General features: G+C 49.0%; 2 protein-coding genes across 11 annotated transcripts in view; both read right to left on the reverse strand.

The window, feature by feature from the left end:
- The window catches only part of TAF1 (TATA-box binding protein associated factor 1), a 38,242-nt gene extending 19,857 nt beyond the window's left edge, over window positions 1-18,385 (reverse strand). For 3 of the 7 annotated variants that reach the window (XR_011971215.1, XR_011971216.1, XM_072626831.1), the window contains exons 1-28: window positions 17,827-18,385; window positions 16,852-16,969; window positions 16,636-16,752; window positions 15,805-15,924; window positions 14,312-14,556; window positions 13,021-13,236; window positions 12,677-12,898; window positions 12,127-12,328; window positions 11,547-11,723; window positions 10,838-10,965; window positions 10,640-10,747; window positions 10,373-10,546; window positions 10,081-10,254; window positions 9,738-9,842; window positions 8,375-8,575; window positions 8,099-8,240; window positions 7,821-7,951; window positions 7,140-7,220; window positions 6,200-6,349; window positions 5,923-6,042; window positions 5,502-5,677; window positions 4,748-4,989; window positions 4,105-4,306; window positions 3,402-3,567; window positions 2,384-2,595; window positions 1,653-1,739; window positions 478-586; window positions 224-322 (exon numbers count right to left, since the gene is read on the reverse strand). Coding sequence is in view for 5 of the 7 variants with exons in the window: in XM_072626831.1 (XP_072482932.1) it covers window positions 224-322; window positions 478-586; window positions 1,653-1,739; window positions 2,384-2,595; window positions 3,402-3,567; window positions 4,105-4,306; window positions 4,748-4,989; window positions 5,502-5,677; window positions 5,923-6,042; window positions 6,200-6,349; window positions 7,140-7,220; window positions 7,821-7,951; window positions 8,099-8,240; window positions 8,375-8,575; window positions 9,738-9,842; window positions 10,081-10,254; window positions 10,373-10,546; window positions 10,640-10,747; window positions 10,838-10,965; window positions 11,547-11,723; window positions 12,127-12,328; window positions 12,677-12,898; window positions 13,021-13,236; window positions 14,312-14,556; window positions 15,805-15,924; window positions 16,636-16,752; window positions 16,852-16,969; window positions 17,827-18,111 (4,509 nt within the window). In the remaining 2 variants the exon portion in view is untranslated. The remainder of the gene's footprint in view (window positions 1-223; window positions 323-477; window positions 587-1,652; window positions 1,740-2,383; window positions 2,596-3,401; window positions 3,568-4,104; window positions 4,307-4,747; window positions 4,990-5,501; window positions 5,678-5,922; window positions 6,043-6,199; window positions 6,350-7,139; window positions 7,221-7,820; window positions 7,952-8,098; window positions 8,241-8,374; window positions 8,576-9,737; window positions 9,843-10,080; window positions 10,255-10,372; window positions 10,547-10,639; window positions 10,748-10,837; window positions 10,966-11,546; window positions 11,724-12,126; window positions 12,329-12,676; window positions 12,899-13,020; window positions 13,237-14,311; window positions 14,557-15,804; window positions 15,925-16,635; window positions 16,753-16,851; window positions 16,970-17,826) is intronic. The other 4 variants (XM_072626833.1, XM_072626832.1, XM_072626835.1 and 1 more) reach the window with 4 other exon arrangements.
- A 968-nt stretch (window positions 18,386-19,353) lies between these two features.
- LOC140515955 (rho-related GTP-binding protein RhoG-like) lies at window positions 19,354-27,690 on the reverse strand. Of its 4 annotated transcripts, none has more exons than XM_072626849.1 (2): window positions 27,315-27,580; window positions 19,354-22,424 (listed from the first exon to the last, which is right to left on the reverse strand). In XM_072626849.1, exon 2 carries the CDS (start codon window positions 22,400-22,402, stop codon window positions 21,827-21,829), a length of 576 nt encoding a protein of 191 aa, XP_072482950.1. In that variant the 5' UTR covers window positions 22,403-22,424; window positions 27,315-27,580; the 3' UTR covers window positions 19,354-21,826. The 4 variants fall into 4 exon arrangements, with proteins under 4 accessions (XP_072482950.1, XP_072482948.1, XP_072482951.1 ...); XM_072626847.1 differs by lacking the exon at window positions 27,315-27,580 and adding an exon at window positions 26,325-26,464; XM_072626850.1 differs by having other exon boundaries at window positions 21,536-22,424; window positions 27,498-27,690.
- Between the last annotated feature and the right edge of the window lie 274 nt (window positions 27,691-27,964).

The following is a 27,964-nucleotide window of genomic DNA, read 5'->3' on the forward strand; positions in this document are numbered from 1 at the left end:
TTTTCCCAAATCATTCTCCCCCTGATCAATTTAATGATCTTCTCAAAGGGGGGGTCTGATGTTTTTAAAGCCACTTAATTCTGCATCTGCCAAAATATGGAATACCCAGGTTCACTTATGGCATTGTAAAGAAATCAATAGTTACAAGCATCCACTCCCCATATAAGGGCACACAGAAGAAAGGGCTTTGCCATCTTCCCTCTAGTAAATACAAAGTACTCACATTGGGAAGATCTCTCATGTCATTGATGATGGACTCCAGGATAGATGACAGTGTCACCATAGGATCTGTCCGTCGTCTATGGATAGACTTGTGGGGTCGCTGGAAATCAAAAGGTAGAAAGACAGATACAGCTATGCCTCTCTGGAAAAGCAAAGCCAGCAACAGTGTGGCCAGGCATGAAGAGTGAAGACTAAAGCAAGGGTTAGACGGTGAGTGGGTCAGTGAGAAGCAAAGGAAGGAACACAGAGACTCACATTCAAATAATCACAATGAACAGTAGTCCCGACTCGGCGTTTCTTCTTGGGAGGAAGTTGCTGTTTAGGGAACTTGAGAACCAGCGATTTCCTTCTAACCTCATCTGCACTATAAAAACAATGCCAAGAGTGACCATCACTATGCCCTCCACCCCCAAGAAAGGTTCTGAAGTATCTAAAAATGGGTCTGGGGTTGGGAAGATAACTTAAGTCCGAAGCCCTGCAGGCATCCTTCTTCCAAGGCTCAGCTCTGACAGGACCTCACAGTATCTGTAACTTAATATGAAAGAAACAGGGCAAATCACAGCCTCTCTAGGCCTCAGTTTCTTCATATGTAAAATAAAGGAGCTGAATCAGATGATCTCCATGGTTCTTTCCAACTCTAGAATCTATGATTCTAATTTAGGAAAAATAAAAGCTTGGCCACAGGCCTCAACCCACATGGAGGTAAAGAAGAAATCCAAGTTGGTGTTGGAGTTCTCAAACCACACTCTTTCCCTACCCCAGTCAGTCAAGCCTCACCCCCTGTTCTCCTCCCAAAGATGACTTCTGCCAACTGACTTAGCACTGCTCTTATTTCCCTTCCTACATACGCTTGCTCCACCTGGCAACATTTTGCAAAAGTTACAGAACTGTTCATGTACTTTGAACCAGCAAATTCACTTTTGAGAATGCAGCCCAAGGGAAAAAGGCCAGGTTGTACAGAGATCTTCACAAATGGTGCTATTTTTAGAACTAAAAAACAAAAACTGGAAACAAAACCCAAATACCCCCGAAAAGGGAAATGGGTTAAGCAAACTATGGTGTATGTACCCAAGGGTGTACTGTGCCATAGTTCTGTCAGTATCAAGCACCTGGACATGTGTTAGGAAAGAACACCAAGTTAAAAAAGCCCAGGGCTACATACAAATTGACTGCAGCTATGTCTTCTGTGGGTATGTATATACACTAACAAAGCTCAGAAGGGAGCTTGAGAGATGGTGTAACTAGTTTCGGATGTTTGGGGTTTTCTATAAAGCTGTTGAAGTCGATTAAAAAAAATGTTTAACTTAAAAAAGGAAAAAAATATATATATGTGTATATATATATATGTATGTATTTAAGTATATGGCTATAGATTTCTGGCTGCTCCGGTTATCCCGCCATCTTGCCATCTCGCTACGTGACTGGCCTACCTCCTTTTCCAACCATATATCTCCTGGATGAGATCTTTTACGCCACTTCTTGATCGACAGTCATCATTAGTAATATGCTGCAGCCTTCTTCAGAGATTGGAGTGTTCCATCATGCACAGCCATATGCATCACCAGAAAAATATTGGTGTTAAAAAGATGGGTTTTTGCTTCAGGGAGAGCAAGGGAGTGCTGCACTGGTACCCACAGAATGTGAAGAGACCTCAAGGAAGGCCTCCTGTATACTGGGTGGCCCACCTATGCAGGGCATGGACAAGAGTCCCACAGAATGAGTCGTGGTCTGCAGGGACTACTAGATTGATGAGATCACAGGTCCATTAAAAAAAGGGCTGCTTCTCCATGACATTTTTAATTCAATCCCTAAGGACAGAAGCCAGGTGGAGAAATGCACTGGAGTTCCTTAACCTACGTGGTGCTCTATCCTGTCATATTAGGAGGTGGCTAAGGGCATTGTGGGTAACTGTGACATGTTTCGAATCACAGAAGGTTAGAGATCATTGAATCCAACCCCTTCTTTTTACATATGAGGAGATTGAAGCTCAGAAAAAGGGAAGTGACAAGTTCAAGGTCAAAGGAAGCAGCAAGTGCTCAGTAAGCCCAGGGCTCCTGGTCCCACACCCACTCTAGCTCCTGCCTCTTGTGACAGCAGCCAGCCCACCCAGCCCCAATACCACTGGGCTCCAGATGCTTCCTGCTCCTCGGTCACCCCTTACCTCTCAATCAGCTGCTTTCCCAAGACAATCTTGGTCCCTTCCACCTTGATAAGCTCTTCATTATCATTAGGGATGACAGTTTTTTCAAGCTCCTCCTCCTGCTCCTCGGTCATGGCGACTGGATTGGAGGGTGGAGCATTGGTTTGGTAATACAGAGGGCAGAATTTGTTTGTCCTCATGTGCCCAATGGCACCACAAGCTCCACATTTTAGCTGGGAAAAGGAAAGTTACACCTCAGAGGTGACAGACACAAAGCAAGCAATAAACTAGCCACAGTCTCAGTTCTCCACCTTTGAATGGTGTCTCTCTACCCCATCATCCAAAGGCCTCTGGAGGAAAAACAGCCGTGCACAATTGCACAGATAAAACTATACCTGAATCTGAAAAGACAACCAGAGAAAAGATGTACGTGCCAAGTGTGAGCTATATGGAACTGGGAAGAAACTTCAAACAAGGCAGGGAATAAATACGTTATCACAATCTGGAGCTGTGCTGCTGGAAATAGGGAACATCATTCTCCAAAAGGAAGGAGAAAGCAGATACTCAATACCTCCACATTTGCAACCAAATCTAGACTGAATGCCCTAAGTCTGCTTCACTTGTAAAATGGGGCTGGAAATTGAACCACCCTAGAGGGCACCCAATACAAATGTTAAAAAAAAAAAAAAAGATACATACACACATACATATACACACATGTATACACACAAACATATTTGCATATATATACACATACACACAACACATACCAATACAAATGTTTTTGAAAAGATACATATATATACACGTGCATACGTATATACATACATACAAACATATATGCACATATATACATACACACAAACTTATATGCACATATATACATACACACACCCATAACATATACATACACAGCTAGTAAATGTCTGAGGCAGAATTTGAACCCAGGTCTTCCTGACTTCAAGTCCCGCCCATTATCCACTGTACCACCTGATAGCCTACCCTGCCATACACTGCTATTCTGGATGCTCACAGATACCTTCAAGTCAGGCCGTTCCTTCATTTTCTTGGGTTTCTTCTCAGGAGGACCTTTGAGCTTCTCCTTTTCCTGGTTCCGTTTGAGCCGCCTCAATTGTTCCTGGATCCTTCGCCTTTCCTTCCGCATCTCTTCCCGGTGTTGCTCATCAAACAGGGCAAATTTCCGACTAAAACAAACACATTTCCGGCAGGCTCTCTAAGACTGTTTTATCAGCACCTCAATGATGGGAGAATAACGGAACTTGTGAAAGCAGTAATGGTAACATGATACAGGGCCTCATGCAAGCCTGGACAGAGAAAGCCTCCAAAATGCAATCAACCTCCCCTTGCATTCACATACAGAGAATGTGTGGTATGAGGACCAAACATTCTCTCCTCATCCTCCAGAAGCTTAACACATTCCCCGCCCCACCCCCCAAACCCACTTGCCCTCCCTCACCCCCACCCCCAAAGGGCCATCAAAGCAGCCAACCAATCATCCCCAAATCAACCCAAAGTATCTTCTTTGGAACTTGCCTGGAAAAGCCAATGTAAATCAGCGCTCCCAAGGAAGTAAAACTGAGTGCCCAGGACTCCTTGATCAAAATCAATACTAGTACTGTCTAACCTTTGTCATTGAAGCTGAAGGTCAAGCTGAAGCCTGCTCCTGCAATGCTTTCCCTTTCTTGTAGATCCACAGCAAGGCCTAGGGCCCACACACTCACATGAATTCTTCGTCCTTTGTAGTCCGTATGCGTACGTAGGCATCGATGACAGCAGGTTTCCTCACAGTCTCACAGCGGACATACTCCTTCCCATCCTCATCCCGAAAGGTACGGTAAATCTTGAGGCAGCGACCCGTGGCTGAGGAGTTAAGACTGGTCACAGAGGCTGTGTCATCGTCCTTGTGAGAGCCTCCAGAGCTCACTGTTGGTGAGAGAAACGGCCTTTCAAACCTCTCTCTGTAACCCTGGGAAGCTAAACTCTTCTCTGCCCTGAGTGAAGACATGTAACACTGACAGCACAAAATGGTGGCTTAGAAGAGAGTATGCAAGGGAATGCAAGGGAAACAAGAGGTTCTGTTCATCACAACGTCAGTCCACCACTCTCACCAAACTCTACCTTCCCTGGCCACCCTCATGCTATTGGCGCACCTAGGCTGCTTTCAAGCCAACGTCAACTATTGCAGATGGCAAGTTCCCATCGTTCCCAATAGGGCTCTCTCTCTGTCTCTCTGTCTCTCATTTTTCCTTTACTGAGCTTCAGAGTCCAATCCACCTTTTTTACTAACCTTCTGGCTTCTCTAATCTCATCCCCCACTTTTCCTGTTGCGCCACACTCTGCCGCATATCATTTTGTGTTACGTACACAGTCCCTTTTTGTCCTTCTTCTCTTTCTTGCCCGTTTCCTTGTCATTGGCACCTTCCTCACCCAGTAGCATTCGTTGTAATTCCTTCCGCTCCTGCTCCTCTCGCTCCCTCGATAGCTGAGAACTGGTTTTCTTGTTCTGTAGCATGTTCTCAATGTTCTTGCCCATTTCTTCGAAGTCGCTGTCCTCAGCCGAGCTGCTGTCGGTGTCAGTTGACAAAATCTCAGTCGATGACAAAACTCTGAAAGTAAGACCACCATGAAAACCAGCAAAACAACAACCCCACCGAGGTATGGTCCAAAGAGCTATAGAGTTTGGAGAGGCAAGCCAAGAAATGAACCCCACTAAGGGCCACCTCAAAGTTGCCAAGAAGTTGGAGAGACTCAAACAGAGATACAAAAAGCAAGTCTGATGAAGTGCTATAACCCTGTGCCAGCTAGCGGGGGAAACAAGTCAAAGGAGACCAATGGGAAACCAATTCTTTCACCAAGCCATTCCCAAAGACAAAATATCTGCCTTACCGCTTCTCCCAGACCCAAAGAAGCCATGAGGGGAAATTGTCCTGGCCCCTTCTGTCCCTTTAATATTCTTTCTTGTGTCACTCAGGACAGTGAGAGGGCTGGCTCCCTGACAGCCTTACTAGAGATACTAAGTTGCTCTGGAATCTCAGACTCTTGCCTCCTCAGTTACATTTCTGAGAGGCCCCTCCTACCCTTTCCAACTTTGGCTGCCAACAGCATTTTAGCAACACACTTGTTCTGTAAGTCGAAGATCCGTTGACACTCTTCTTTGTAGCGTTCTTGATGTTCAGCCACCGAAAATCTTGACCCTCGGGCAAATTTACTCATGGGGCCTTCTCCAGAGCGAGCCTGTTCTGTTGACATGGTGCGCACAACATCGATTACTTCCCACCGAGATAGCTTCTTGATCTGTGACAATATGCACACATATGCACACATTCAGCTCTTTAAATGATTCTGGAAACAGGCTGAGGGACTGTGGGACCACAAAACCAAGTGAATGAAGTAGAAGGCTTTGGGGAGACTAGGCCCTGAAAAGAGCATACAGGGACTAGCATTATCCAACCTACCTTAGAAATCCCCAAACTGACCCTCACACCTGACTCCTGGCTTTACCCTCCACACAAAGCCCAGTCAGCCTCCTCCACACCAACCTCTTCCTCAGGTACACCAAATTTACGGAGAAGTTGCTTGGCATTTTTTAGAGAGAGGCGACGGAGATCTGCATCAGTTCCCGTGACTGTCTTCTTCACTGGCTGGGGTTCCTTATCATCCTATCTCAAAACATAAAAGAGTAAGGAAACCCCAGAATATCTGCTCTTGCAACTAGCCTACCACTCTGAAGGTCTCCCTCTACTCTAGTCTGTAGGCAATGCCCCTCCCAGTGAAGTCACCTTGCACACGCCCTCACAGCCCTGGCCACAGTCTCACCTTCTGCTGGGTTGGTTTGTTTGGAATCTTCACATAGGAGAAGCCTTCCCCACACCCTGTTGGATCTGCCACCCCAGTCACTTCCAGGAGACACTTGCCCTTCATGGCTGCAATGAAAGCCCTTGTAGTGTTCCAGGGGGCAGTACGCACCTAAATCAGACAGGAGAGTTTGGAAAGTATGAGAGCCCTTCTACTCAGCCTCCCCCCCAAAAGAACAAGGAGATCTTTGAAGGTGCACACAACATCGTTCTCCTTTCTCCCACAACCTCCAAAGTGGGTTAAGCTGGCTGACCATGGTGAAGACATACTCTTCGCTATTCAGAACTTCACCGCCGGCCCCCTCCCACCCCAGAACTACAGCCCACATCAAGAAGCAAATGCAAATGAACACTGAAGCATAGGTTTCCTTCTCATAGTTGCTTTGACTTCCCCAAGCTTTCTGAACATGAGCAGTCAAGCTATACAAACTCAATAGTCATTCTTGCCCCAGCAACAGCAGATCAAGGTCCATTACCTACTAGCCATAAGGCTCTTTTCTGTCTCCCTGTTTGTAAACAGTCCAATCTTCTCTGGGTGTTGCAATCATATTACTAACTACATTTGATAGTTTAGGAAACTGAGGCAAGAATCTGTCAGAGGGACAGTGGTTAACTCTTGGCTCCAAGTTCTAGCTCTAGGACTGTTTCTTAGATTTTTAAGTCAGCAGCTGTCTCTTGCCCCAATAACTCCCCACACCTCAGCCCAGGAAGAGCAAGGAACCACTTCCCTCCCCTCCATAGCATGGCTGACTTCCCTTTCCTTCTTCTGTTCTTGGCCAACTTCTTGCTGCTCTGGATTACATGGGAAATGGCATCCCCAGGAAAGCAGCATACAGCTCGGGAATGAGGAGGCCGCTGGGGAGCTAGTACACGGGCTGCCACGGAATCAGCACAAGGTTTACCTCATCATCTATCTTCATCTGGAAATCTTCTTCATTCTCTTCTTCTGGAGCAAAGAAAGATTTTTCCCCATAGCCAGCATCCTAAAGAGGGAAACAAGGGATGACAAGTCACCCAACAAACAAAACAAATGGGATGAACATCATATTAGGACCTTAGGGGCCAGAGCGAAAGAAATGTCATCAGCAGGAATCCAGGCTCTTAGGACAGGCCAGCTAAGAGGTCAGCTCAAAGTCCACAGTGAACATTCATCACTTTTTAAGTCCAAGTCTCAACTTCAGTTCCTCATAAGTGAAGTCCAACAGGGCAAGGAGCCAGCTCAGGCCCCCTGGTCTTTGCCCATTCTGGAAGGAACAGAACTGGAAACATAGGCTGGCTTTCTCCTCCACACTACACTCACTACACCTGCAGCATTCGGCCTTGCCTGGTTGGATACAGCCCACAAGGGACTTCATTGCTCATATAGCTGCCAATTACCACCCAGATGGAGAAGCAACCCTTTTTTGGAGGAAAGTAATTTTGCCAGTGCCTCAGAATATAGGAAACACCTCATCCATTCAGAATCTTCTGGACAAAAAGCCAGAGAGCATCCTCCATTAAGCCCCTCGAGTTTTCCTCTAAAGCCAAGTTCGGGAAGCACAGCTCAGTGGTGACTATGGGGAAGGAGAAGGTAGGTGAGTTACCTTCAACCGCTGCTCTGCAGCTATCATGCTGTAATAAGCACAGCACTGTTCTGGTGACACCATGGCTCGGATCTCTTCTTCAGTTGGTAAACGGAAATCAGTCTTCAGCACCCACCAGTTTGAGTCCATCCCTGAAAAAGACTCAGGAAGTGAAATCCCCACTCTCCCAATACCATGCTCAGCCTCCAGCAGGCCAGCTGGAGGTCCAAAGACCATTCCTCAGAAGGGGACTTCAAGGGAGGTGATGCTGCTGCATGGCTGCCACCATTCTGGCTGACCTGTGCGCTTGAAGTCAGCACAGAGCTTTAGTCTCTTCCGGATGCTGCTCTCTGAGTGAGAAGGGAAGGCTTTCTTGATATCCTCCATACGGATCCTCCGTGGACGATCCCTACTCTTCCAAAATAAGCGGTATATGAAAACCTGCCAATCAGAGCACAAACAAATGAATGAACTAACGATCTCCATGACAAATCTCCAGGTTCCAGGAGGAAGGTGATAAGTTGACTAGGCCTCTGAGCTCCCTTCCCTTCCTGTCCCATCCCACCAAATCAGACCTGCAGAAAGTCTCTGATGTGAGTGTTGGCCCGCTTGGAGTTGGGACCAGGAACTTCAAACAAGGGGCACTGCTGACCAACAACAAAGATGTCGACCAGCTCCCGAATATAGTAACCCTGCCGAGTCCGAATAATCAGGAAGTCTGTTTCTGGCATCTTATGAAGATAAATGGGAGCCCGAAAAAGGTTGTTCTCAAATGCCTAGCAAAAAGAATAAAGGAATGAGAAGTGAGATCCAGAAAAGCATTTGATGAGGAGTCTGGCCAGAGAAGAAACTAATCAAATATGTTTGCTTTCTGTTCCATATAATGTCCAAATTGTCTCTAGCACCAATAAAATCCCAGAATTCCAAAAAGAATATAGCATTAAATACAGTTCATACGCAGTAGCCCATCTCAGGAAAGAAACCCACCTTTTAGGGAGACAGATGCAGAGCTAAGTGCCTTTCTCTCACAAGACAAGATATATAGAGATCAATTGTCCCTAGAAGCCTGGGATTTGGGGAATGGCTTTTAAAAGCAACTGAAGAGGAAAGCTATTTAGCATATTAGCATGAGGGGAAAAGACACAAAAGAGGAAATAAACAAAAACCAGAAAGGGGGTGCCATGATCTGAAGAAGATGTTTAATGCTGGAAGTATACACAGAAATGAAGGAAGCAACAGGCTTTGGTGGGGCAGGAAACCAGGAAACGGGCTGAGATGGCAAGATCAAGCTAAAGCAACATTAGAAGGCCTGAGGAACAGAAGAAATGGCAATATGTCACCCAGAGAAGGTGAGTCAAGGCAAGGGTGGGGAGCACAGCAGGACCCTGACTCTGTAATGAACCAAAAGCAATCTCTGGCATTGAAGGCTGTAGATGACACAGCTCAGGCACGCTTGTTGCTCCAAAGTGACCATGACTAATATGGCCAAGTTGCAATTTTTCACATGTGGTGTATGCACTTTGGGGATTAGCGGTGGCAAATTTTTAACTCCAGGTTGACTTGTGTCACCTGGATGTTTTGGAGTTCCCTCTCCTCACCTGGGCTTGGGGAAAAGGAATTCATTTTCATCTTGGCCTAAGAATAAGATATTTAGGAAGAAAAATCCACCTCCCTTTAAAAACAATCATACACTATATTCCAGACACAAATCTAAGTTTGTTTTTTTTATTCACTCCACTGTTAGCCTCCCATGAAAGTTAGAAACTTAGAGGTTGATTAGATTTGCCTTGATGACACCATTTGGATCCTCTCATGACTGACTAACCCCCATTTATGCTTTTCTTTAGACTAGACATAATCATTGGGGGGGGGGGGGGGGGGGGAAGGAGGAGTGAGGATTGGTTTGCAGAGGGATGGGAAGGGGAAGGAATTCCTCACCTGCAAAAGCTGGCCAGGGTGGAGAGAGCCCAGGAAGGGAGATGTGTGGCAATAAACCGTTTCTCCATACTTACAATCAGGGGCTCCAGGGTCCTTCCCAGGTTTCTAGAAGAAGAAAGCAGATGCAGTTAGTATGAGCAAGCACAGACGGCACCCCCCCCACCCTAAGTGAGGAGAGAACCATACTGAGCCCCTCAGGGATATGATGAAGTATACAAAAAACATGATTCTGTTCCCAAAGGAGTTCACAGGCTAAAGGGGGAGAGGATGAACACAAACCTATATTATAATATCATCACCACATGTAATGGCAACACCAGGGAAGTCCCCTAAACAAACTCACCCGTTTATAGTAGTTTTTTATCTTGGTTGCCATGCCGACCTGCATCATTAAGGGACCATTCTCCTCACTATACTCAGCAAGAATCAGATCTCCATCTTTGCCTGTCAAGTCCTGGGGTGTGCGCATAAAAAACATCTCCCCACCACCTGAGGCCTGGCGTTCTTGTTCTCTCATCTACCCAGCACAGAGAAAGCACAGGCCACATCAGAGCACAGCACAGAGCTAAGCCCAAGGCACACTTCATCCAAAGACCACCCCCAGCACCACCCCCACCTGCCCAGAAAGGCTTTACTTTGGCTTTCTTCTTGATGTGTTTTAGCAGAGGCTGGACAGGGTGAGGACCCGGCTGGGACAAGGCCCCAAAGGAGTACTTCTTCAGAGGTGGGCGGTGGAACTGCCGGAGTTTGACGGGGCCCATGTGGGTGGGGAAGAAAGGCTGTCGGAGCTCCACTGCGGGGATCGAATGCTGAAAGAGGCAACACGTAGGCTCTGACTGGAGAAGTGATCCAGCACCAGGTGACAGGCGCCCAGGATCCACCCATTTCTCCCTCGCTCTTACCTGTATAATGTTCCCTCCAAAGGTACCGCGAAGACCCTGCTGCTTGGGGTAATAAAACTCGTCATTGGACAGGTTCCAAGGATCCTTCACTTCCGGCTGGGACATGTTCTGATTACCCATAGCAAATGGACATCACTCAGAGAGCTCCTCAATTGCCCAAAGACCCCCACACCCGAACCCCCAATCTCCCTCAGAGACCTGCTGTGGCTCTTCCTTGATGACTCCTGTTTTCCCCAAGAGGATTCGACTCTTCTTTAAGGAGGATTCCTTCTTATTCTCTTTAGAGGGAGAATTCGATGTCGTCTCTTCCTTTTCATCAGGTATTTCTGACAATCAAACAAAGATGGTTCAGGAACACCATTCAGGAAAATCCATCTCCTTTGCTAAGAGTCCTCTAGTTCTAGTGCAAACCACAAGAAAACACTGAATCGCAGCCCTTCCGTTTACAGATAAAGAAACAGGTTTAGATGAACAGAATGGCTGACCAGTAGCCAGATGGGTTCCCCAGTCTCTAAGGTTTAAGGAAAAGCAGAAACCTCTTTTGGTGTTCCCTAACTAGGCTGGCAAGCAGGGAAGGATTTCGTTCCAGACCATGAAGAACAACCCTCTATATACACCAAATGTTGGTGGAATGATCTTCAAGTCCACTCCAGAAAATCCCTTCCCCATTACCCTTAACCAACCAGATATTTTCCATGTGTGTATGTTTACACAGATACTTATTTTGTGTGTGTTTGTATAGATATGTGATTTTATGTACGTATGTATATACGTGTATAGAGATATTTCTCTACACACATATATCCCGCACCCTCCCCCATTACGCTATGGGTCCTTTTTGCCATTGGATCCTACAAGTCAGCTAGGAAGATAGGAAGAACAGCACTGGTCTTGGCCACTGCCATACCCAGTATAAGATTCTCGTCATTTGGATCGAGTGTCAGGACAGGAGGCTCCAGGAGACGAGGCATGGCCAGGGCATCCCAGATGATGTTGTCTTCCCAGCGCCCATACACCAGCTCCTCGTTGTCAATTGGGAAGATGGAATACCAAGGTTTGTCGTCATCCAGACTGGCAGTAAAACCTGTGCAAGATGGGAGAGGGTAAGTGACGAATGGTCCAATGCTCATTCAGTTGTGAATATAAGGGGAAAACTAAAAGAGCCAATAATAGCAGAAATGGTTATCTAGCTCTCTGCCTGAGGAGAAATAAACACATCTCTGATTTGGAGAAAGCAGCATTTTTCACTTTTTATTTCCCAAAACAGAGTTGATAAACGTTTTAGAAAAGATGTACTATCAAAACAAAGTACTCAGGATTCAGACAGATTTCAACAACTTCAGTAATAACCTTTGAGCTTTGTTTTGAGTGAGAAAGTAAAGTCCTCACCAGCTGCTTAGTAGAGAAAAGTCATCAAGGGCTAGACCCGGGATCCAATCCCAACACTCCCCTGGCTTCACCACCCCCAAGGTCACAGCTACACCCACCTTGCTGAGCATTGTATGCCATGGCATTCCTGGTCATGCTGGATGGAAGCCAGCCAGCAAGGCTGGCCCGCTGAGGCTTTGTCCCTTTGTGCTTGATGTCTTCTCCATCCCAGATGATGTCATCCTCCCAGTGTAGCTGCGTAACCATCAAGAAGTTCTCATCGGCCAGAAGATCCCTTGCTTCCTCCAATACACCCAAATCCTGCATTAGTAGAGAAGGCATCAGGATGTTGGGACCTGGGGTCTAACGTTTGGACAAAGCAACCACCCTGTCTTTGGCATCCATGCTGTGAGAGCATGATCACAAGACACATAACACCTATGTGCTCTTCTTCCAGCCTCTGCCCAACATCAAGTCAAGCACAAAACTCTTCTCTTTTGCCGCAGCTCCAAAACCAGCCACAGATACCCAAAGGCTCAGAGACTCTAACCTCACCACTAGATGAACTCTCCATATCACCTGCTGTTGAATAAGGTAAGTTGGCAAAGAAGGCCCAAGGTATGATGAGCCCTGTCTTATAATCTGACCCCTTACTTCAAAGCACCTCACCTTCTCCACCATCCCTGGCTTCGTTGGCTGCTCATCTTCAGCACTTTTGAGTTTGAAGCCATAATCAAACCCACTGCCATCTTCAGGGACACCCAACATGTCATACCACAAACGGGCAGGACCATAGCGCCACTCAGCTACCTTTGGCTTGCTGTCTGTAACTTTGTCTATGTCTCCAGCTGACTGAGAAAACTTAGACTCCACAGGGGCCATCATCGTGATCTATGGTAGAACAGGAAAAGAGATGGAGAGACCCATCCTCCATTGAGATTAAGCCACGATTCTCTACTGATAACTGTCAGGAAACTCAGCCCACTGGGATGTCCAGCCTCTACTGTGCCTACCTCGTCATCTGAGAGACACTGCTCTGGTGGGGGAGGGGGAGCAAATTCATAGGCCCATGGTGATTTTCTCTCCAGCTCAGGGTCCCCTGGGCACTCGCCCTCCTGGGGCTCTTCTTGCATCAGCTCTCGGTGCTTTTTCTTCCTTTTTCTTCGAGCACTCCGCCAAACAGATGGAACATTCTTCCCTGGGCCAAAGAGACGAAGGAAACGCAACACCTAGAACAGAAAGAGTCCAAGACTGAGACAGGAGTGCATCAGGCAGAAGGTACTACTGAAGTTTATACAGCCGCAGGGGACAAGTCTGGGTTACTAAATGCTGGTCCAGTGTACCTACAACTGGAAGGAAAAACCATTGCACCATGCCCTGCTATCATCCCTTTTTACAACTAGAAGAGCATAAGTCACTTCTCCCATCATATTCAGCTGTAAAATCCCAGGAAGGACTACGGAAGAGAACTCTGCTACTTCAGAAACACGATCCCTCAATTCCCATAGAGCACAGTCCACATAGAGCACAAGACACAAAAACACTTAGATTACTGACATTTTTGATTCAATATCTTGTGTTGAACTCTGCTTCAAACCAAGGTTCACCATGAATCTGGCCACCCACCAGTGTAGGCCTTCAGCTCTAAAGGCTGCATTTACAATAGCTGGCTTATTTCAGTCCTGATCATCCAACTCAAATGGTACTTTCATGAAGCCTTCCTTCTTTCCCCTTTCACCTTGTGCCTGCCTCCCTGAGCACTGATCAGCCCCCTCTCTAAGGTACTTACTGTGTAATCTTAGGGATTCCACTTATCTGTCTTTGTAGCACCCCGCTTCTAGAGCACACAGAGTAGCAGTGGGGCAGAGTAGAGTGAGCCCCAGCCTTGTAGTCAGGAGGCCTGAGTGTAAGTTCTAGCTTCGACAGGGTTAATCATAGCTGTGGTCCTTCCCACTTCAGAAGGGCGTTTGTGAACAAGGAAGACTTAAAGCTCTATCCAAACAAGAGCTATTATAATTTAGGTTATGTCATATATTATGACAGTTACAATGTTTTGCAATTTTTTGATATTTCCAGCACTTAAGCTTCACGGTCTCCAAACAGCAGGCAAAGTAGTAAAGAAATGCTTGATGGTTTTCTTCATTGGTTTCCATTCATACCTTACAAGTCGGAGCTATCAGAAGCAAATACGTGGTCTTCTTCTCCCTTACCCATGTGGCTCTACTAAGCTTGAGCTGTCCTTTCCCATTTCTTTACATCTCCACATTACAACCCTCCTGAAATATAAAAAAACCCCCAACATACCTTGCCTGGCCGAAACTCGGGAAAAAGCTCTGTGACACTAGGTAACACTTTTGTGGAATCGCGCTGCATGATCCCAGCCAGAGGAAGAGTGAGTTTGCCCTCCTTCGACTCTGTCTGTCTTGTTTCCTGCAGGCCCATCTCAGATTCTGAGTCTGAAGAACTACTGAAGTCAACCTTCTCAGAGGTTGAGGAGGAAGAGGCAATGATAGAGGGCAGAATGATGCCATCTCCATCCTCTGATACCGCTGCAACAAGAGAAAGACACACTCTTGTCACGTCAACCAAGGGCAGCTCGGAGCCCCGTGTCAATGGAGGCACTAAGAGGACAAGACAGAAACCATTATCACCACAGTCCTCTCTATAAGCACAAAAAAGACTGGGAAGGATGCTGGAACACAAGCAAAAGGCAAGTTCTAATAAACTCTACAGGATTTAGGCTATCTAATATCCAGGTCTGGACACTATTACCTAAAGAATTTGCAGAAAGTTGAGTATAACAATGAAAATGCATGGAAAACCAGACCTCTGAGGAAAAGTTAATGGAATTTAGGATCTTAACCTACAAACTAAATAAAAAGCCAGAAAAGAGAAAACCAACAGCAGTGTACTTCCTCTATGGGCAAATCAAGAAGAAATGGGTAAAAACCACAGCACGAAAGGTTGAAAGTAACTTCAAATTGAAACTTATCAAAGGAAGCCAAGACTCTCCCAACTGACTCAGCCAAGGAACAGTGCACTTAGAAATGAGATACAGATAGGGATTAGAATTAATAATAGTCTTTATTAAGGTTTACAAAGCACTTTACATAGACAAATTTGGTACAATAGGTAGGTAGGTGGAAGGTGCTATGATTATCCCCATTTAGGGGTGGGGGGAATAATATTATTACCTACTTCGGAGTGACTTGAGGGTCCAAGGTGAAGTCACCTGCCCAGACCAAGAAGCATCTGAGGAAGGATCCAAACCCCAGCCTTCCTGACTGAGTCGAGAACTTCCACAAATCCACCACAATGCTTCTCCATCAAGATCACCTCTGAAGGGTTCTACTGGCCTGAATTTCTATTTTACTCTCATCCCAGGACTGTTGGCCTAATAAGCTATTTCTTTAAGATAGCCATCTACACCGCCATATTGACTTGAGCACACCGGAAAATCATTCCAAATATTTTGGAAAGTCAAACTTCCATATGGCAGTGAAACTTTGGATGTTTCATATGAGAACCTGCATTAGGTGAATAAAGCCCAATAGGACAGTAAGTACTAGCTGTGCATGAACATCATCCCAAGAAGTCAAGACCAAACTCTGAGATCTATGGAACATACCAAGATGCTTCTGAGGAATGGTTTCTAAACAGTCCTGTACTCCTTCCCAGCAGTTCAGTTGTGCTGACTAGTCCCATGCCTTTCTGCTCCAGGCTAGGCTTCAGACCATGCTGGTTCGATCATTCGTGGGGCAATACACAAAGAATGGTGGCTTTGAGGTGACACTCACCACACACAGCAAGGTCCTGACCATCATCCTTCCTCACAGGTCCCGGTGGGGGAGGTGGGGGAGGCATCAGCTTGGAATCAATGTCTTCACAGTCAGCATCGTAATCATCATCATCATCATCTAAGAGAACCAAGAGACAGTCCAGTCAGGATGCCTTCCCTGGAGTCAGAGACCAGCCTGGTGTCTTTCCCAAATACAGAGCACCCCATCCCCATGGAACACCACCACAGAGCCCTGCAGAACACACAGGAGATGCAACCTTTGCTTCAGTTAAATGATGGAATGTCCACACAGTCAAACACCACACCACACACGTAACCTTGGTGGGGAATGGGAGGGACGCACATGGACCATGTATAACCTTCTCCCCCCAATCAAGTCTTAGCCTCACCTTTCTACCCCCCTATCCCTGACCTTCTCTTTCTCAAGTTTTGACATGCACTTAACTCACCTTGATATTTTTTCTAGCCTGTATCTCCAGAATATCACTCTCCTGCGTCTCCCACTTTTTAATGGCTCTTTCCATGTTTTTTGCTGCCTGGCCTTTTTTCTCTTGCTCTTTAACTGACTGTCCCTCAAAGTGCAATGCCATGCCCCCTGCTCTTGTCTCTCCCTACTCACTCCCTTCCACAGCTGTACAGCCACCTCTAACCATGTAACTTATTGCCAATTATCTGTCTCCTATGATCTTCAGACCCCCTCCAGAGATGCCTCAACAACTAAACTTGAAGATGTGTTTGTCGCTGTCTCCTGGGTGCAGGTTTGGTCACTGCAGTGGGAATATTCTTAGGCCCTGGAATGGAAGAATGTGGACAGCTCCCCAATGATCACCTGAGGGGCAGGATGGCTGCAAGCTGGTCATTGCCTGATGGTATCTTCGGCTTTCATCTTCTGCCACCTCAGTGATGTCAGAATAGTCAACGGCATCTTCAGTGCTCTTAACCCAACCTTGAGGGAAAAAAAGATATCTTATGGGAGAAAGCAACCCGCATTCCCCCAGATCATTCCTACCACAGCATTCCCACATGTCCAAGACCCCAATTTCACCTTCTTCATCCACAAAGGCACCATCAGTTCCAGGTACTTCCTCTTCACTTGCAGTGATTTCAGTGATCAGATTGCCAAGACCCAAAGCTCCAAGGCCTGCCAAGTGCTTCTTAGACTCCTGAAAAATGAGACAGCAGCAGAGTTGAGGACCCCTAAGTAGATACCCCTCTCCTACATTTAAGTTTACATTCCTACTCCAGCACAAAACATTTCCATAAAGCAACAAGATACTTTGGACTGCTAAAAGAATGTAACCCCTAGAGGCTTGGAAGTAATCTTTCCACTCAGTAAAAGTGCTGTGTCCATTTCTGGTCACCATACTTCAAAGAGGGTGTGAAACAACCAGGAAGAATTCAAGAAGGAACGAATGACCAAGACAACTAAAGGGAAGAAAAATAGATTCTCCAAAAAAAAGTTCAAGAAATTGGGGTGGTTTTGCTTAGAAAAAAGCCAAGGGGACAGATGGCTCCAGTTTATAAATAAATGAGGAGGCAACGCTAAGAAATAACTCTCCCCACGTCTACACAAGGTTAAGAGAAGAGTTTACATTGAAGGATCAGATTCTGTTGGGGGTGAGAAAGAAGACAGGAAAGGTCTTACAGAAATGACCACTCTAAGGAGTTTGTGAAGTCTCCCTAGAGAGATTCAGGAAATGAACAGAACTCTGTTCTGAACGAGGAAGAGCCACGCTTTTGTCCGAAGGTTAAGAAGCTGCACCAAATGCCCTCCTCAAATGCAGGGTTAGCAGAGGCTCGGCAGATCCCTTAAGCCACCCCAACCCTCCATTTAGAAAGCTGAGAAAACCGAGGCCCGGAGAGGGGAGAGGAGCTTGCTGAGGACCGAGATGGCACGGCTTAAGGAAGTAGCTCAAGGAGGGGCAGGCAGCCCAAAGCGTCCCGGAAGTCAGAGGTCTCAGGCGCCAGGAGCGGGCTGGGCAGGTAGAGGGGCCAAGGCCCGCCGGCCCGGCAGCCTCACCTTGTCCAGGATGCTGTCCCCTTCCAGTTGCCCGGCCTCGTTGATGTTGCCGAAGAGAAAGCCGGCTAAGGAGAAGAGACCGCTACTGCTGCCGTTGCCACCGCCGCTGCAACCAGTGATGCCGCCGCCGTTCCCGCAACCGCTGATGCCGCCGCCATTCCCGCCGCCGCTAACGCCGCAACCGCTGATGCCGCCGCCGTTCCCGCCTCCGCCGCCGCAATTCCCGCCACCGCCGACCCCGCAGCCGACCCCGGCCGGGTCCTCGTCGCTGTCCGAGTCCGACATGGGGCCTCGTCCTAGCCCCCGGCGGCCACCGGTTCCCACTCACGACACGGGCGAAGGGAGGAGCAACGCGCCGGTGTCCGGGCGGCTCCTCCTTCCGGAAGTGTGGGAGGGCCAAGGGCCACACCGGAAAGGCCCCAGGTAGGCCGCGGAGGGCGGGGCGAGCCTCGGAGCGGCCTACCGAGCGATTCGAGCCACCGCTCAACGGGCCCTCCCGCCGCCAACTGATGTGACGTGCTGAAAACTTCGCTCCGCTGGCCCCGCCCCGCCGCGCTTCGCGCAGCCGCTCTACGGACAGCCAATCGGAGCGAGGGAGGAGGCGGAGAAGACCGACACTGGGTCACGTGGAGGGCGTGCCATCACGTGGCCGCAGACTCTCGGCGCTTTCCGCGGCCTTCTTCCTTCTTGTGCGGCTCCCCCACCCCTGGGCGGCTGCACCTGGAGCCGAAGAGACGCCAGCCCGGACTCGTCCAGTGGGGGTGGGGCACTGAGGCAGGGCGGCCCAGGGCGCACCGCCTGCCCTGGGTTGGCGGTCGGCCTGAAGGCCTCCCCGGCCGCCCGACAGGGATGTGTATGGAGAGCCGCCGGCCGGGGGGCCTCCAGCTAGAAAAGTGCCCAGAGCCGAGGGCTTCGAGTGCCAGACTTGGGCCGACATGCCCAGCTCTCACGCCTAGTAATGGGGGTAACAGCCACTGTCGAATGAATGGTGGCAATGGTTGGCACTGCCCCAAGCTCCTCTTTTTGGCTCACCGGTGGGTGGCACAAACTAGGCCCAGCTGGGGAAGGAGGAGGCATTGTTTCCCCGCCAGCACTCCAGTATAGAAGCTTACCAAGGGAAATAAATAGGGTAGCTGCAGGATCTCATCCATGGGAGTTCTCCAAAGTTACAGATTGTCACTTTTTTTTTCATTCTGTGTAGAGGTACCTGGGCAAGGGTAAAGATTTCCATAGGTGTGACCAAGAATGCCAGAGTCGAAACTAGCTGAGCTGTCAGGTGAAAGAAAAGAAAAAGAGGGGTTCCCTTAAGGGGAAAAAAAAGGAGAAAAGAAATAGTGGGCCAGATAAGATCCAGTGGGCTTGCTGTGCAAAAGGGAAGGGATGGGAAGGCTTAGGGCTGTGTAGAATGTGCAACCTGCTAATTATCCTTCCTGGGTATTCACAAATCAGTGTTTGAAACTTAGGGAGCAGGTATACAGTAGGAAGAAATCAGAGACAACAACAATGGAGAGACCTGGGAAAATCAGCAAAGCTTTACCACCATTTAATTATGAATAATTTACAAGTGACTCTAGCAAATTAGTCTTCATACAAAATCCATTTAAGTACAAATCAAGTTACCAGTGTATGTTACAGTACCACATCCCATCAGCCACGGGCACAGGTGATTCCCTGCTCCACCAGACGGGCTAAATCTATTTTCACGGGAAACCAAAGTTTGCCCAAGCAATACCCAGATTGTAAGAGTGGAAGGATGGGAGAGAAGGCACCAAAGGGTTAAAATCCCCACAAGAGGGGGCTCAGGCTGCTATTCACATCAAATACCCCCCAAAACTTGCCCTACCAAGTAAGACAGAGCTAAGCCTTTGACTTCCCTGAAGACAGAGGAGAAACCAAGTAACCTCCCCTGCCAGATATCTTCACATACTGGGGGAAAGTATTTTCCTGGAAGAAATATTCAAACCCCTCAGTATGAAGGGATGTCCATCAATTGGAGAAGAACCTGGAAAGACAGAGTGAAGTGGGCAGACCTAGATCTATCTACAAAATAACCACAATATTGTAAAGAAAATCAAGTGTGAAAAACTTAGAAACACTTAGCAACACAATGCCCCACCACAGTTCTAAGCATTGAAACATGCTATCTACCTCCAGATAGAGAGCTGGTAGATTCAGGAGCACAAACTGAGGTATATTTCCTTCTCTTTTTCTAAATATTTTTTGGGAGGTGGGGGCTAATGTGGAAATGTGTTTTGTATGACTGTATATATTTGTAACGGGTTTTAGTTTTCTTGCCTTCTCAATGAGTGGGAGAGGGAAGGGAAAGAATTTGGAACTGTAGAGAAAATTGAGTTGAAAACTTCTCCGTTTGATGAATTCTCTAATGATTGGGCAAGTCAGAATTCAGAGACCCCGACAAAGCCCTCAGAGGATACTACTGGTGTTGATCTATCATAATGCACTTTTGAGATCTCACTTGGCTGATACCACATGGCTTTTGAGGACAACACACTCCTCTCATTATAGCAGGGCCTTTTTTTTTTTCCCCAAAAGTGCTAATATACCTTAGCTAAGAAGATCTTGCCTTTACCAAGAGGCAGCCTTCCCCCCCCCCCATCCCCTTGGGATACGACCACAGTGGTTCGTGTGGAGACGAGTTAGAAGCTGATACATGGACAGCAGTATATTTTCTGGGCCTTTCTTTCACGGGTTCAGTCCACTGCTGCATTGTGTGCAGCTAGGGGTAGAGTGACCGGGAAGCCTGATAAGTTTCATCTCAGAGCTCATGGCACATAATAAAGAAGAGAAACATTCATTTAGGGTGAAGAGGAAAGAGGATGGTGCAAATTCCCTCCACCAAGCCCTAATATTGCTTCTAAGCTGGGTTCCTCACCCTCCAAGAGAAATGCTGGGGTCCCAAAAGGCACAGAAGTATTCACTGAAGGCACAAGAGATCCATTTCATTCCATTTTCCAGATTCCCAACAGCCTCAGTGTTGACGGAGGGTATGTGGGGAGCTGGCCCTCCCAAAACAGAGCCCAGGATCAAAAGTAAAACGCTTTCCTTTTTCCTTCAAGGGAATCACACAATCCTGTAAACTTGGTTGGAGGGAGAATGGGGGGGGGGGGGGGAGAGAACAGCTGAGCTGCTTCAGCCAAACGGGAGCCCTAAGGAGGGAACAGCTGCCAAGCCTTGTAGGGCAGGGATGGAAATAGGCAAACTGTCCCTATCAAGTAGTCTCAAAGTTCAGCCCAAAACAGCAGAGACACAGAATCCCCTGAAGGTAGGGGAGAAGTAAGTGCAGCATGCCCTGTGCAGCACTGTTTCCCTTTCTTACATCTTCTTCCTCTTCTGGGTGGAAAAGGGCAATAAAAAACTAGGCCACTACTAGGCCTGCAGTGCCACCACAACCTAGTCCCAAAGCACCAGTACCCCCATAGTCTGCATCAACAAATGAGCATTTGTGGAGCATTTACTCTGTGCTAAGTTCTAGGGATACAGAGCCAAATGGGAAGTGTCACCTGAGGCCCCAAGCCAAGTAGGGCTTGGTAGGAAAGCAAAGGAGATCCAAGAGGCTCCTTCTGCCCCACTAGCCTCATTTGGAGGCCCATTTCTCATGAACTTTTCCCATAAAAAAGCCTAGTGGGGGGCGGGGAGGGCAGAAGCAGGAGGGGAGGAACAGGACTAAACACAAAGAACATCTGGGAAAGAGCATTGAGAACATTTTTAAAAATTAGTACATCCAAAAAAAAGAGAAAAGAAAAAACTGAAGGCAACAACTTCATGCAACCACACCAGCCTTCTTTCTTTTTTGCCCACAAAGAGCAATGCTCAGCACCAAGGAGCAGGCAGTCCCACCAAGCTGTGGCCAGCTCCCCTCTGCCCCCTTCCCCACTTCTAAATCAGGCCCAGGACTGGGGACAATGGAAGGGTTCCTGGCTGAAGAGGCCCATGGCTCTGGTTGGCCACTCTGGATGGTGCCTAGGCATTGGCCCTGGAGCTACAAGAGGATGCATTTCTTTGTGTTCTTCTTGGTGACTGGGTATAGCACAGCTCTCACTGCCTCTGCAAATACCTCCCCAACTCCATCTTGCATCAGGGCTGAGCACTCCAGATACTTAACGGCTCCCACCTGTTTGGCCAGGGAGGTCCCTTGCTGAGGGGTAGTAGGTGTTAGGCTCTGCTCTTTCAGCCTCTTCAATGTAGCAAGGTCATTTCGCAGGTCCTTTTTGGTGCCCACAAGCAGGATAGGCACATTGGGGCAGTGATGAGAGACCTCTGGATGCCACTTGTGCCGCACGTTGGCATAGGATGAGGGGCTGCCAATGGAGAAGCAGATGACAAAGACATTGGTCTGTGGGTAGGACAGGGTCCGGAGTCGGTCATACTCCTCTTGGCCAGCAGTGTCCCACAAATTCAGGCTGACTGTCCGGCCATCCACAGACATCTGGGCACTGTAGTTGTCAAAGACTGTGGGGATGTACTCCTCAGGAAAGGCATTGGTTGTGTAGCTGATGAGAAGGCAAGTCTTCCCCACAGCCCCATCCCCAACCACCACACACTTGATTGTCTGCATCCTTCCTCCTTCCCCCACAGTCCTGTGTATAAGGAAAAGGAAAAAAGGTTCAGCTGAGAATTTGTTACCTCAGGGAACAGGGCTTCATCTAACATATTAGATTACAGAAGTGGGGGGAGACCCTGGCTCCCTGTTCCATTGGGGTCTTTTAAATAAACAGATGAATACACTGAAAAGAAGAGCTGTGTTTCTAGAGTGTATAAAGAATTTCATTTCTGAAGACACATCATCCCTGGGTGCCTCACCCTACCTGCCTTTCTCTGGACTAACTTTTCCAATGTGCCTCTAAGTATGTGGGTAGGGAGGAACTGATGTGGGGAAGCTTGTGAGCCAGACAATGAAATTCTGGCGAAAAGAGGGCAATGACTATGCCAAGGCTAAGGACAGGGTGATATAGCCAGGTGGGGAAGGTGTTAAGGGCCCTGGCCTGCACGTGATGATAGTGTAGACATCGCCACTGTATTCTGAGCCTCAGAACTCTGTTGCCTCCCAGCACGTGGAGACTCCTTTATCCAAAAAGATATTCAGAGTCTAGCAGCTATGCTTCCCAAGAAGAACTTTGCTCGGCAGCACTTAGGCCCTGTCCCTGAATGCTCTCCCTATGACTGCCACCTTGGCTCACAATTACTAAGTGCAACAGTTCAGGGGTTCAAGGGCAAGATAACCCTGAGGGCAACTAGGTGGCACCATCATAGTGGAGAAGGGAGAAACCAAGGCATCTCAGAACAGAAGAGTTAAGCTAAGGCCCCAAGTTGTACCTACCTCTTCAAGGACTGGGGGAAGCCTGATGAAAGGTCAGCTCCTCCCCCACATTCCTCTCCCAGGGCCTGGCTGTTAACAGACCCTGCAATGTAAGATACTTCCTTCTTTGTCCAAATGTTTTTCAGTCATCTGAATTTTTGCCTAACTGTTAGGAATTTTCATTTAATAAAGTCCATAAAGCATCAGGAGAGAAAACCAAGCAGATTGGAGGGCCCATTATATTACCCCAAGGTCCCAAAAGGAGCTAACTGTTGTCACAAGGTCTGGCTGATTAAATCTCCACAGGCAAAACGATCCTGAGAAAATGAAGACATGAGAATACCACAGCGATTCAATCTCTGCTTCCCGGAACCCTCCACAGGGAACCCCACCATACCACCAAGGTCACACCAACGATTCCTCAATTCATTCATTTCACATGAGACTGAGCTTGTAGGACCACAGAGTCAGACTTAAAACTGGAAGGGATCTCAGAGGTTATCTAATCTACCCTCCTCATTTTACAGAGGAGGAAACTGAGGCAGCCCAGAGAAGCTATACCTCATTACCCCACATGTGGCCAAAGTGAAATCTGAACACAAGGCTGGCCTTTGTCACAAAAACCACCTCAAAGCACAACCAAAGCAGTGCAATCTTGCCACTGCATTTCTCAATACAACTTTAACTTCAAAGGGAAAATTCCTGCCCCAGCTTCTCATCCAAGGCTCCTCTGTACCATCCTGCCCATAAATGTATCAAGAGGAAGAACAATTTGTTAGAAGGGACTTCTCAGAGCCTCCCATTCTAAGGTCAATTAGTTGTCCTGAAAATCGAGCCAGATGTTTCTTAAAAGGGGAGTCTAGCCAAGGGAAGAAAGAAGCGGAGATGCCCGTGGGCAGGGCAGTATTCCTGAGAAGCTGAGGTCTGCCTGCCTCGAATCTCTCCCCTCTCCAATCCATCCTCCATTCCACCACTAAAGTGATTTTCCTAATGCAAAGCTGTGATCATATCTCCCCCCTCCTCCCCCCCAATAAACTGCAATGGCTCCCTATTGCCTCCAGGATGAAATAGAAAATCCTCTGCTTGGCATTCAAAGTCCTTCACAACCTCCCCTACCCCAAACCATCCAGTCTTCCTCCTCATCACTCCTTGACACAGACTCTTAGATCTAGAGACATTGGCTTCCTGGCTGATCCCCAGGCTGGCTGCCTTCAAGTCTTGGCTCACATTGTACCTTCTGCAAGAAGCCTTTCCTGATCTGCCCATTTATCCTGCCAGCAGCCTGTGTGTACAGAGTTGTCAATGCTGTTTCTCCCCTCCTCCCCCTACACTGGGAGCACCCTGAGGGCAGTCTTTCTTGAGTATCACCAATGCACCTGATCAGACTTGTGGGGTGAGTTCCTTGGGTGATAACCTCCTGTGACCTGGAGCCTCTCAGCCAAGTCCATTCTGGTTAGCAAACGTTTATTGAGCACCTACAATGTGGAAGGCTGTGCTTTGGAGACTTGGGCTTAAGAGACAAGAAAACCAGAGCCTGATGACCTCAGGAAGTTGCCATTCAGTAAGACATAGAGAAGTAAAGAGCAGAGAAGGAGTTCAGTTCCTTGGGAGAGTTGACATACAGTGGGAAAGCAGCGGATGGGTAAGATGAAATCAGTTGAGGCAAAGTACAGCAATGAGAAGAAATGCTTCCCAGAGGAACCTGTGCAAATTCAAAGAACATCAAGTAGGCCCATGTGGCTGAAATGCAGTGTCATAATGGAGAGTTCAAACAAGTTAGGCAAGGTCAACTGGCCAAGTGGTAAAGGCTTTGCTGAGAAGGCAAGAGGGAGCCCCTGAAACTTCTTGAGCAGGGGAGTGACACAGTCAAACCTGCACTTCAGGAAGATCATGAAAAACTGGATTAAGGTGGTAAGAGACTGGGAGCAGGGAATCCAGGAGACTACTTCAGCATACTCCATGGGCAAGGTAATTCTGAGTGTAGCAAAGGGGATGAGAGATGTTGTGGACATAGAACCACTAAGACCTGGCAGCTGATGGGCGATGGGTCCAGGACTATGCCCAATGGAGAAGTCCAGCGTTAGCCAGGTTCATTTGTCTACCTCTCTAGCCTAATCCGTCTGCTGGTTCTTGCTCTGGATCCAACCCAAGGGTAAAGGGAGCAGCCTGGGCTTGGTGCTGTACCTCCAGAACATCTCCTGCCCTAATCACCACTTTCTGGGAGTCCCTCAAAAATGCACTTGACTGCAACAGCCCAGATCTGCCTGCAGGCTCGAGTCTGTCTTTGCCTCAGCTGCCAAAACTACCTTCCCTAAGCAGAGCTAGAGCCTGGCATTCTCCCTCTCAAGGAGCTTCAGGGGCTGCCTCTTGCTTCTAAAACAAAAAAAGAGCTCCTTGGTTTAGCATTTAAAGCCCTGCAGTTAACAACTCTTTGGAGTTCTGGAGAGACAAACGGGCCTATTTGCTCCTCTCAACTTCCGGCCGTGCCATCTACTTCCCAAGACGTTTTGCACAAGTTCGCCCCGCCCTCATGCCTGGAATGGTCTTCCCCCTCCAAACCCCGGGGTCCCGGGCTCCGTTCAAGGCTAAGCCTACCATGGGAGTGTTTCCACACCTCTCTTCACCCTAGCTCCGAAGCAGAAGGAAGCGGGCTCCTGGGGGTGGGGGTGGGGGTTGGGGGCGAGCGCTTTCACTTTTGTATTCGCATCCTCAGCTCCTTGGGCCGGAGTTAAGCCTTTAATAAACGGTCCTGGGAACCTGTCATTGGGAGAGCCCCTCATTGCGAGACTGTCTCAGCAGGCCTTTGGTTCTCCTTGGCACCACCTTGGCAGCCCGTATTCTTTCCCGGGGAGGGGTCCCACAGTGCATCACCTGACCCGGCATCTGGACCGAAAACCCCGCCGAGGGGCAGGCCAGGAGGGCTCCGGATCGAGCCACCACGTTCGGAAAACTAGGCCCCTCCCCCCGCCTCCCCGCCCGGGCCGCGGGCAGACACCGTCACCCCCCGCCCCCCCCCCCATGTCAGCCGAGCGGAGAGCGGGCATCGGCCTCGGCATCCCGCGGGCTGCCACGGAGGGGAGGGGGCGCCGGCCGGCCCCGCGCCCGCCCCCGCACGGCCCGGTGCGTGGCGCCTTACCCCGTGGCGCCGTCCAGGCTGGCCCCCACCCCCGCGGCTTCTCACCGTGGCCCGTGGCCCACCGGCCGCCGCCGCCTCCCTTCTCGCGGCCACTTCCCAGGCTCTGCCGGCCCGCCGCCCCAGCTGCACATCCGGGAACTCCCAGAGGCTCCTCCCCGTAGCCGCGGCCCCGTGACCTCCTGGGAAAGCTGGGGGGGCGCACCCCACCCCACCCCGCCCTAACCGGCCCCACCCCCGCTGAATCCCAGGGCTCGCGAGTGTCCTCTCGGAAATTGACAAGTGGGTGGCTCGGGCCACCGCTGTCCCAGCTCCCGGGGCTGGCCCCTTCCTGGGGGAGAGTAGTCGAGGCAGCGGTGTTTGTTCGTTCCCTGGGACCTTAGTGAGACCGGCCCCACGGAATGACCTCGGGCCGCCTGATCCCGGGCAAAAGAGGGAGGCCTCTCGGAGGCCCCGGGGCGCCGGCAGTTTACTAACGTGTGAGTGGCGGTCCGGGTTTGGAAAGGGGCTGCCATTCGGCACAACGGCGCCCACCCTCGCTCCACCCCCAAAACTCTCCCAGTCTGTGACCTTTCACTCCAGACAAAGCGAGAGCAAGCTAACAGAATGCGCTTCTGAGCGGCTTTCCCCACGAGGGCGGCCTAGCCTGGTCTCCCCTGCCCATCTTGTAAATGGAGACAACTTTCCGTTTCGTGCTATTCCACCCGCCAGCTCCGGCGCTCAAAGAATCACAGAGGGAGGTCTTCCGCAGGCCGGAATGGGCCAACGCCAAGATCGGTGGCGTGGACTGAAAACAATTACAAAATTCTTCCTAAAGGATTTCAGCCCAAATATCCCAACTCTGCCAGCCCTTTGGGCAAGGCCACTCCCTGGAATCCTGGGGGCGCAGAGGCCAGGAAAGATGCCGTCTTTAAAGGGCCTGCTTCCTTCCCGGTCCACCTCTGGCCAAACTGAGCTCCGTCTCCACTCTTGGCCGCCCGCTCTCAAGCAGCTCCACACGCTGCTTGCAGTCACTTCCCATTAGTAATGCCCACCTACCTAGTATTCGGAGGCCCAGAAACTCAGCCTTCTGTGGTTTGGCCAGCCAGTGCTTGGGGAGACTGGAGGAGGGATTGCCGGATCGTTTGTAACCAAAACCCAAGACCAACCCCCGCCACCTCCCCACCCAGCCCCTCCTCTGGCAGGCAGGGAAGCTGTCCCCTAATATGCACGGCTGCTTACTGGGGGCAGCTTGAAGACTTTTTGTGAACCCAGTGCTCTCAGCAATTCTGTCTCCAACGCCTGCAGGGCACTTTAAGCTTTGCTCAATGTTGAAATTGTTTTTCTCTAAGGTCAAATGCCAGCTAGCTAAAGCCAGACTCTTCTGAAAAGAGTTGAACCGACCATATCCTGCACACCCATCCAATCCCAGCCTGCTCCCAGGAGCTCCCTCCCCCTCCCCCAAATGAAAACAGGAAGTCTGTGCCTAATGACGCCAGCCAGCCTCGGTCTAGAATGAGAGATTCCAGCTCCTAGTCCGGATCTGAATCCCTCAGTTAAGGCACCCCACCCAGGGAACTGAGGAAATTCCCAGGTTGGTGGGTGGGATCGAAGTTTGGGGGCAGGTAAGGATGGAGAGTCTCTAGGTTTAAGGGCCCAGGAATCACTCCCAGTTGTGGAGTTTTAAGGCAGTTTTCAGGACCAGGAAA

The sequence above is a fragment of the Notamacropus eugenii genome, chromosome X (assembly GCF_028372415.1).
Source record: "Notamacropus eugenii isolate mMacEug1 chromosome X, mMacEug1.pri_v2, whole genome shotgun sequence".
Taxonomy (NCBI): Eukaryota; Metazoa; Chordata; class Mammalia; order Diprotodontia; family Macropodidae; genus Notamacropus; species Notamacropus eugenii.

Coding starts and splice junctions, on each gene's coding strand:
- LOC140515955 (XM_072626846.1), bottom strand. CDS start 25,923: ATGAGGGGCTCTCCCAATGACAGGTTCCCAGGACCGTTTATTAAAGGC. Junction 22,425..25,738: donor GGTGTGGAAACACTCCCATG/GTAGGCTTAGCC, acceptor CCTTATACACAG/GACTGTGGGGGAAGGAGGAA.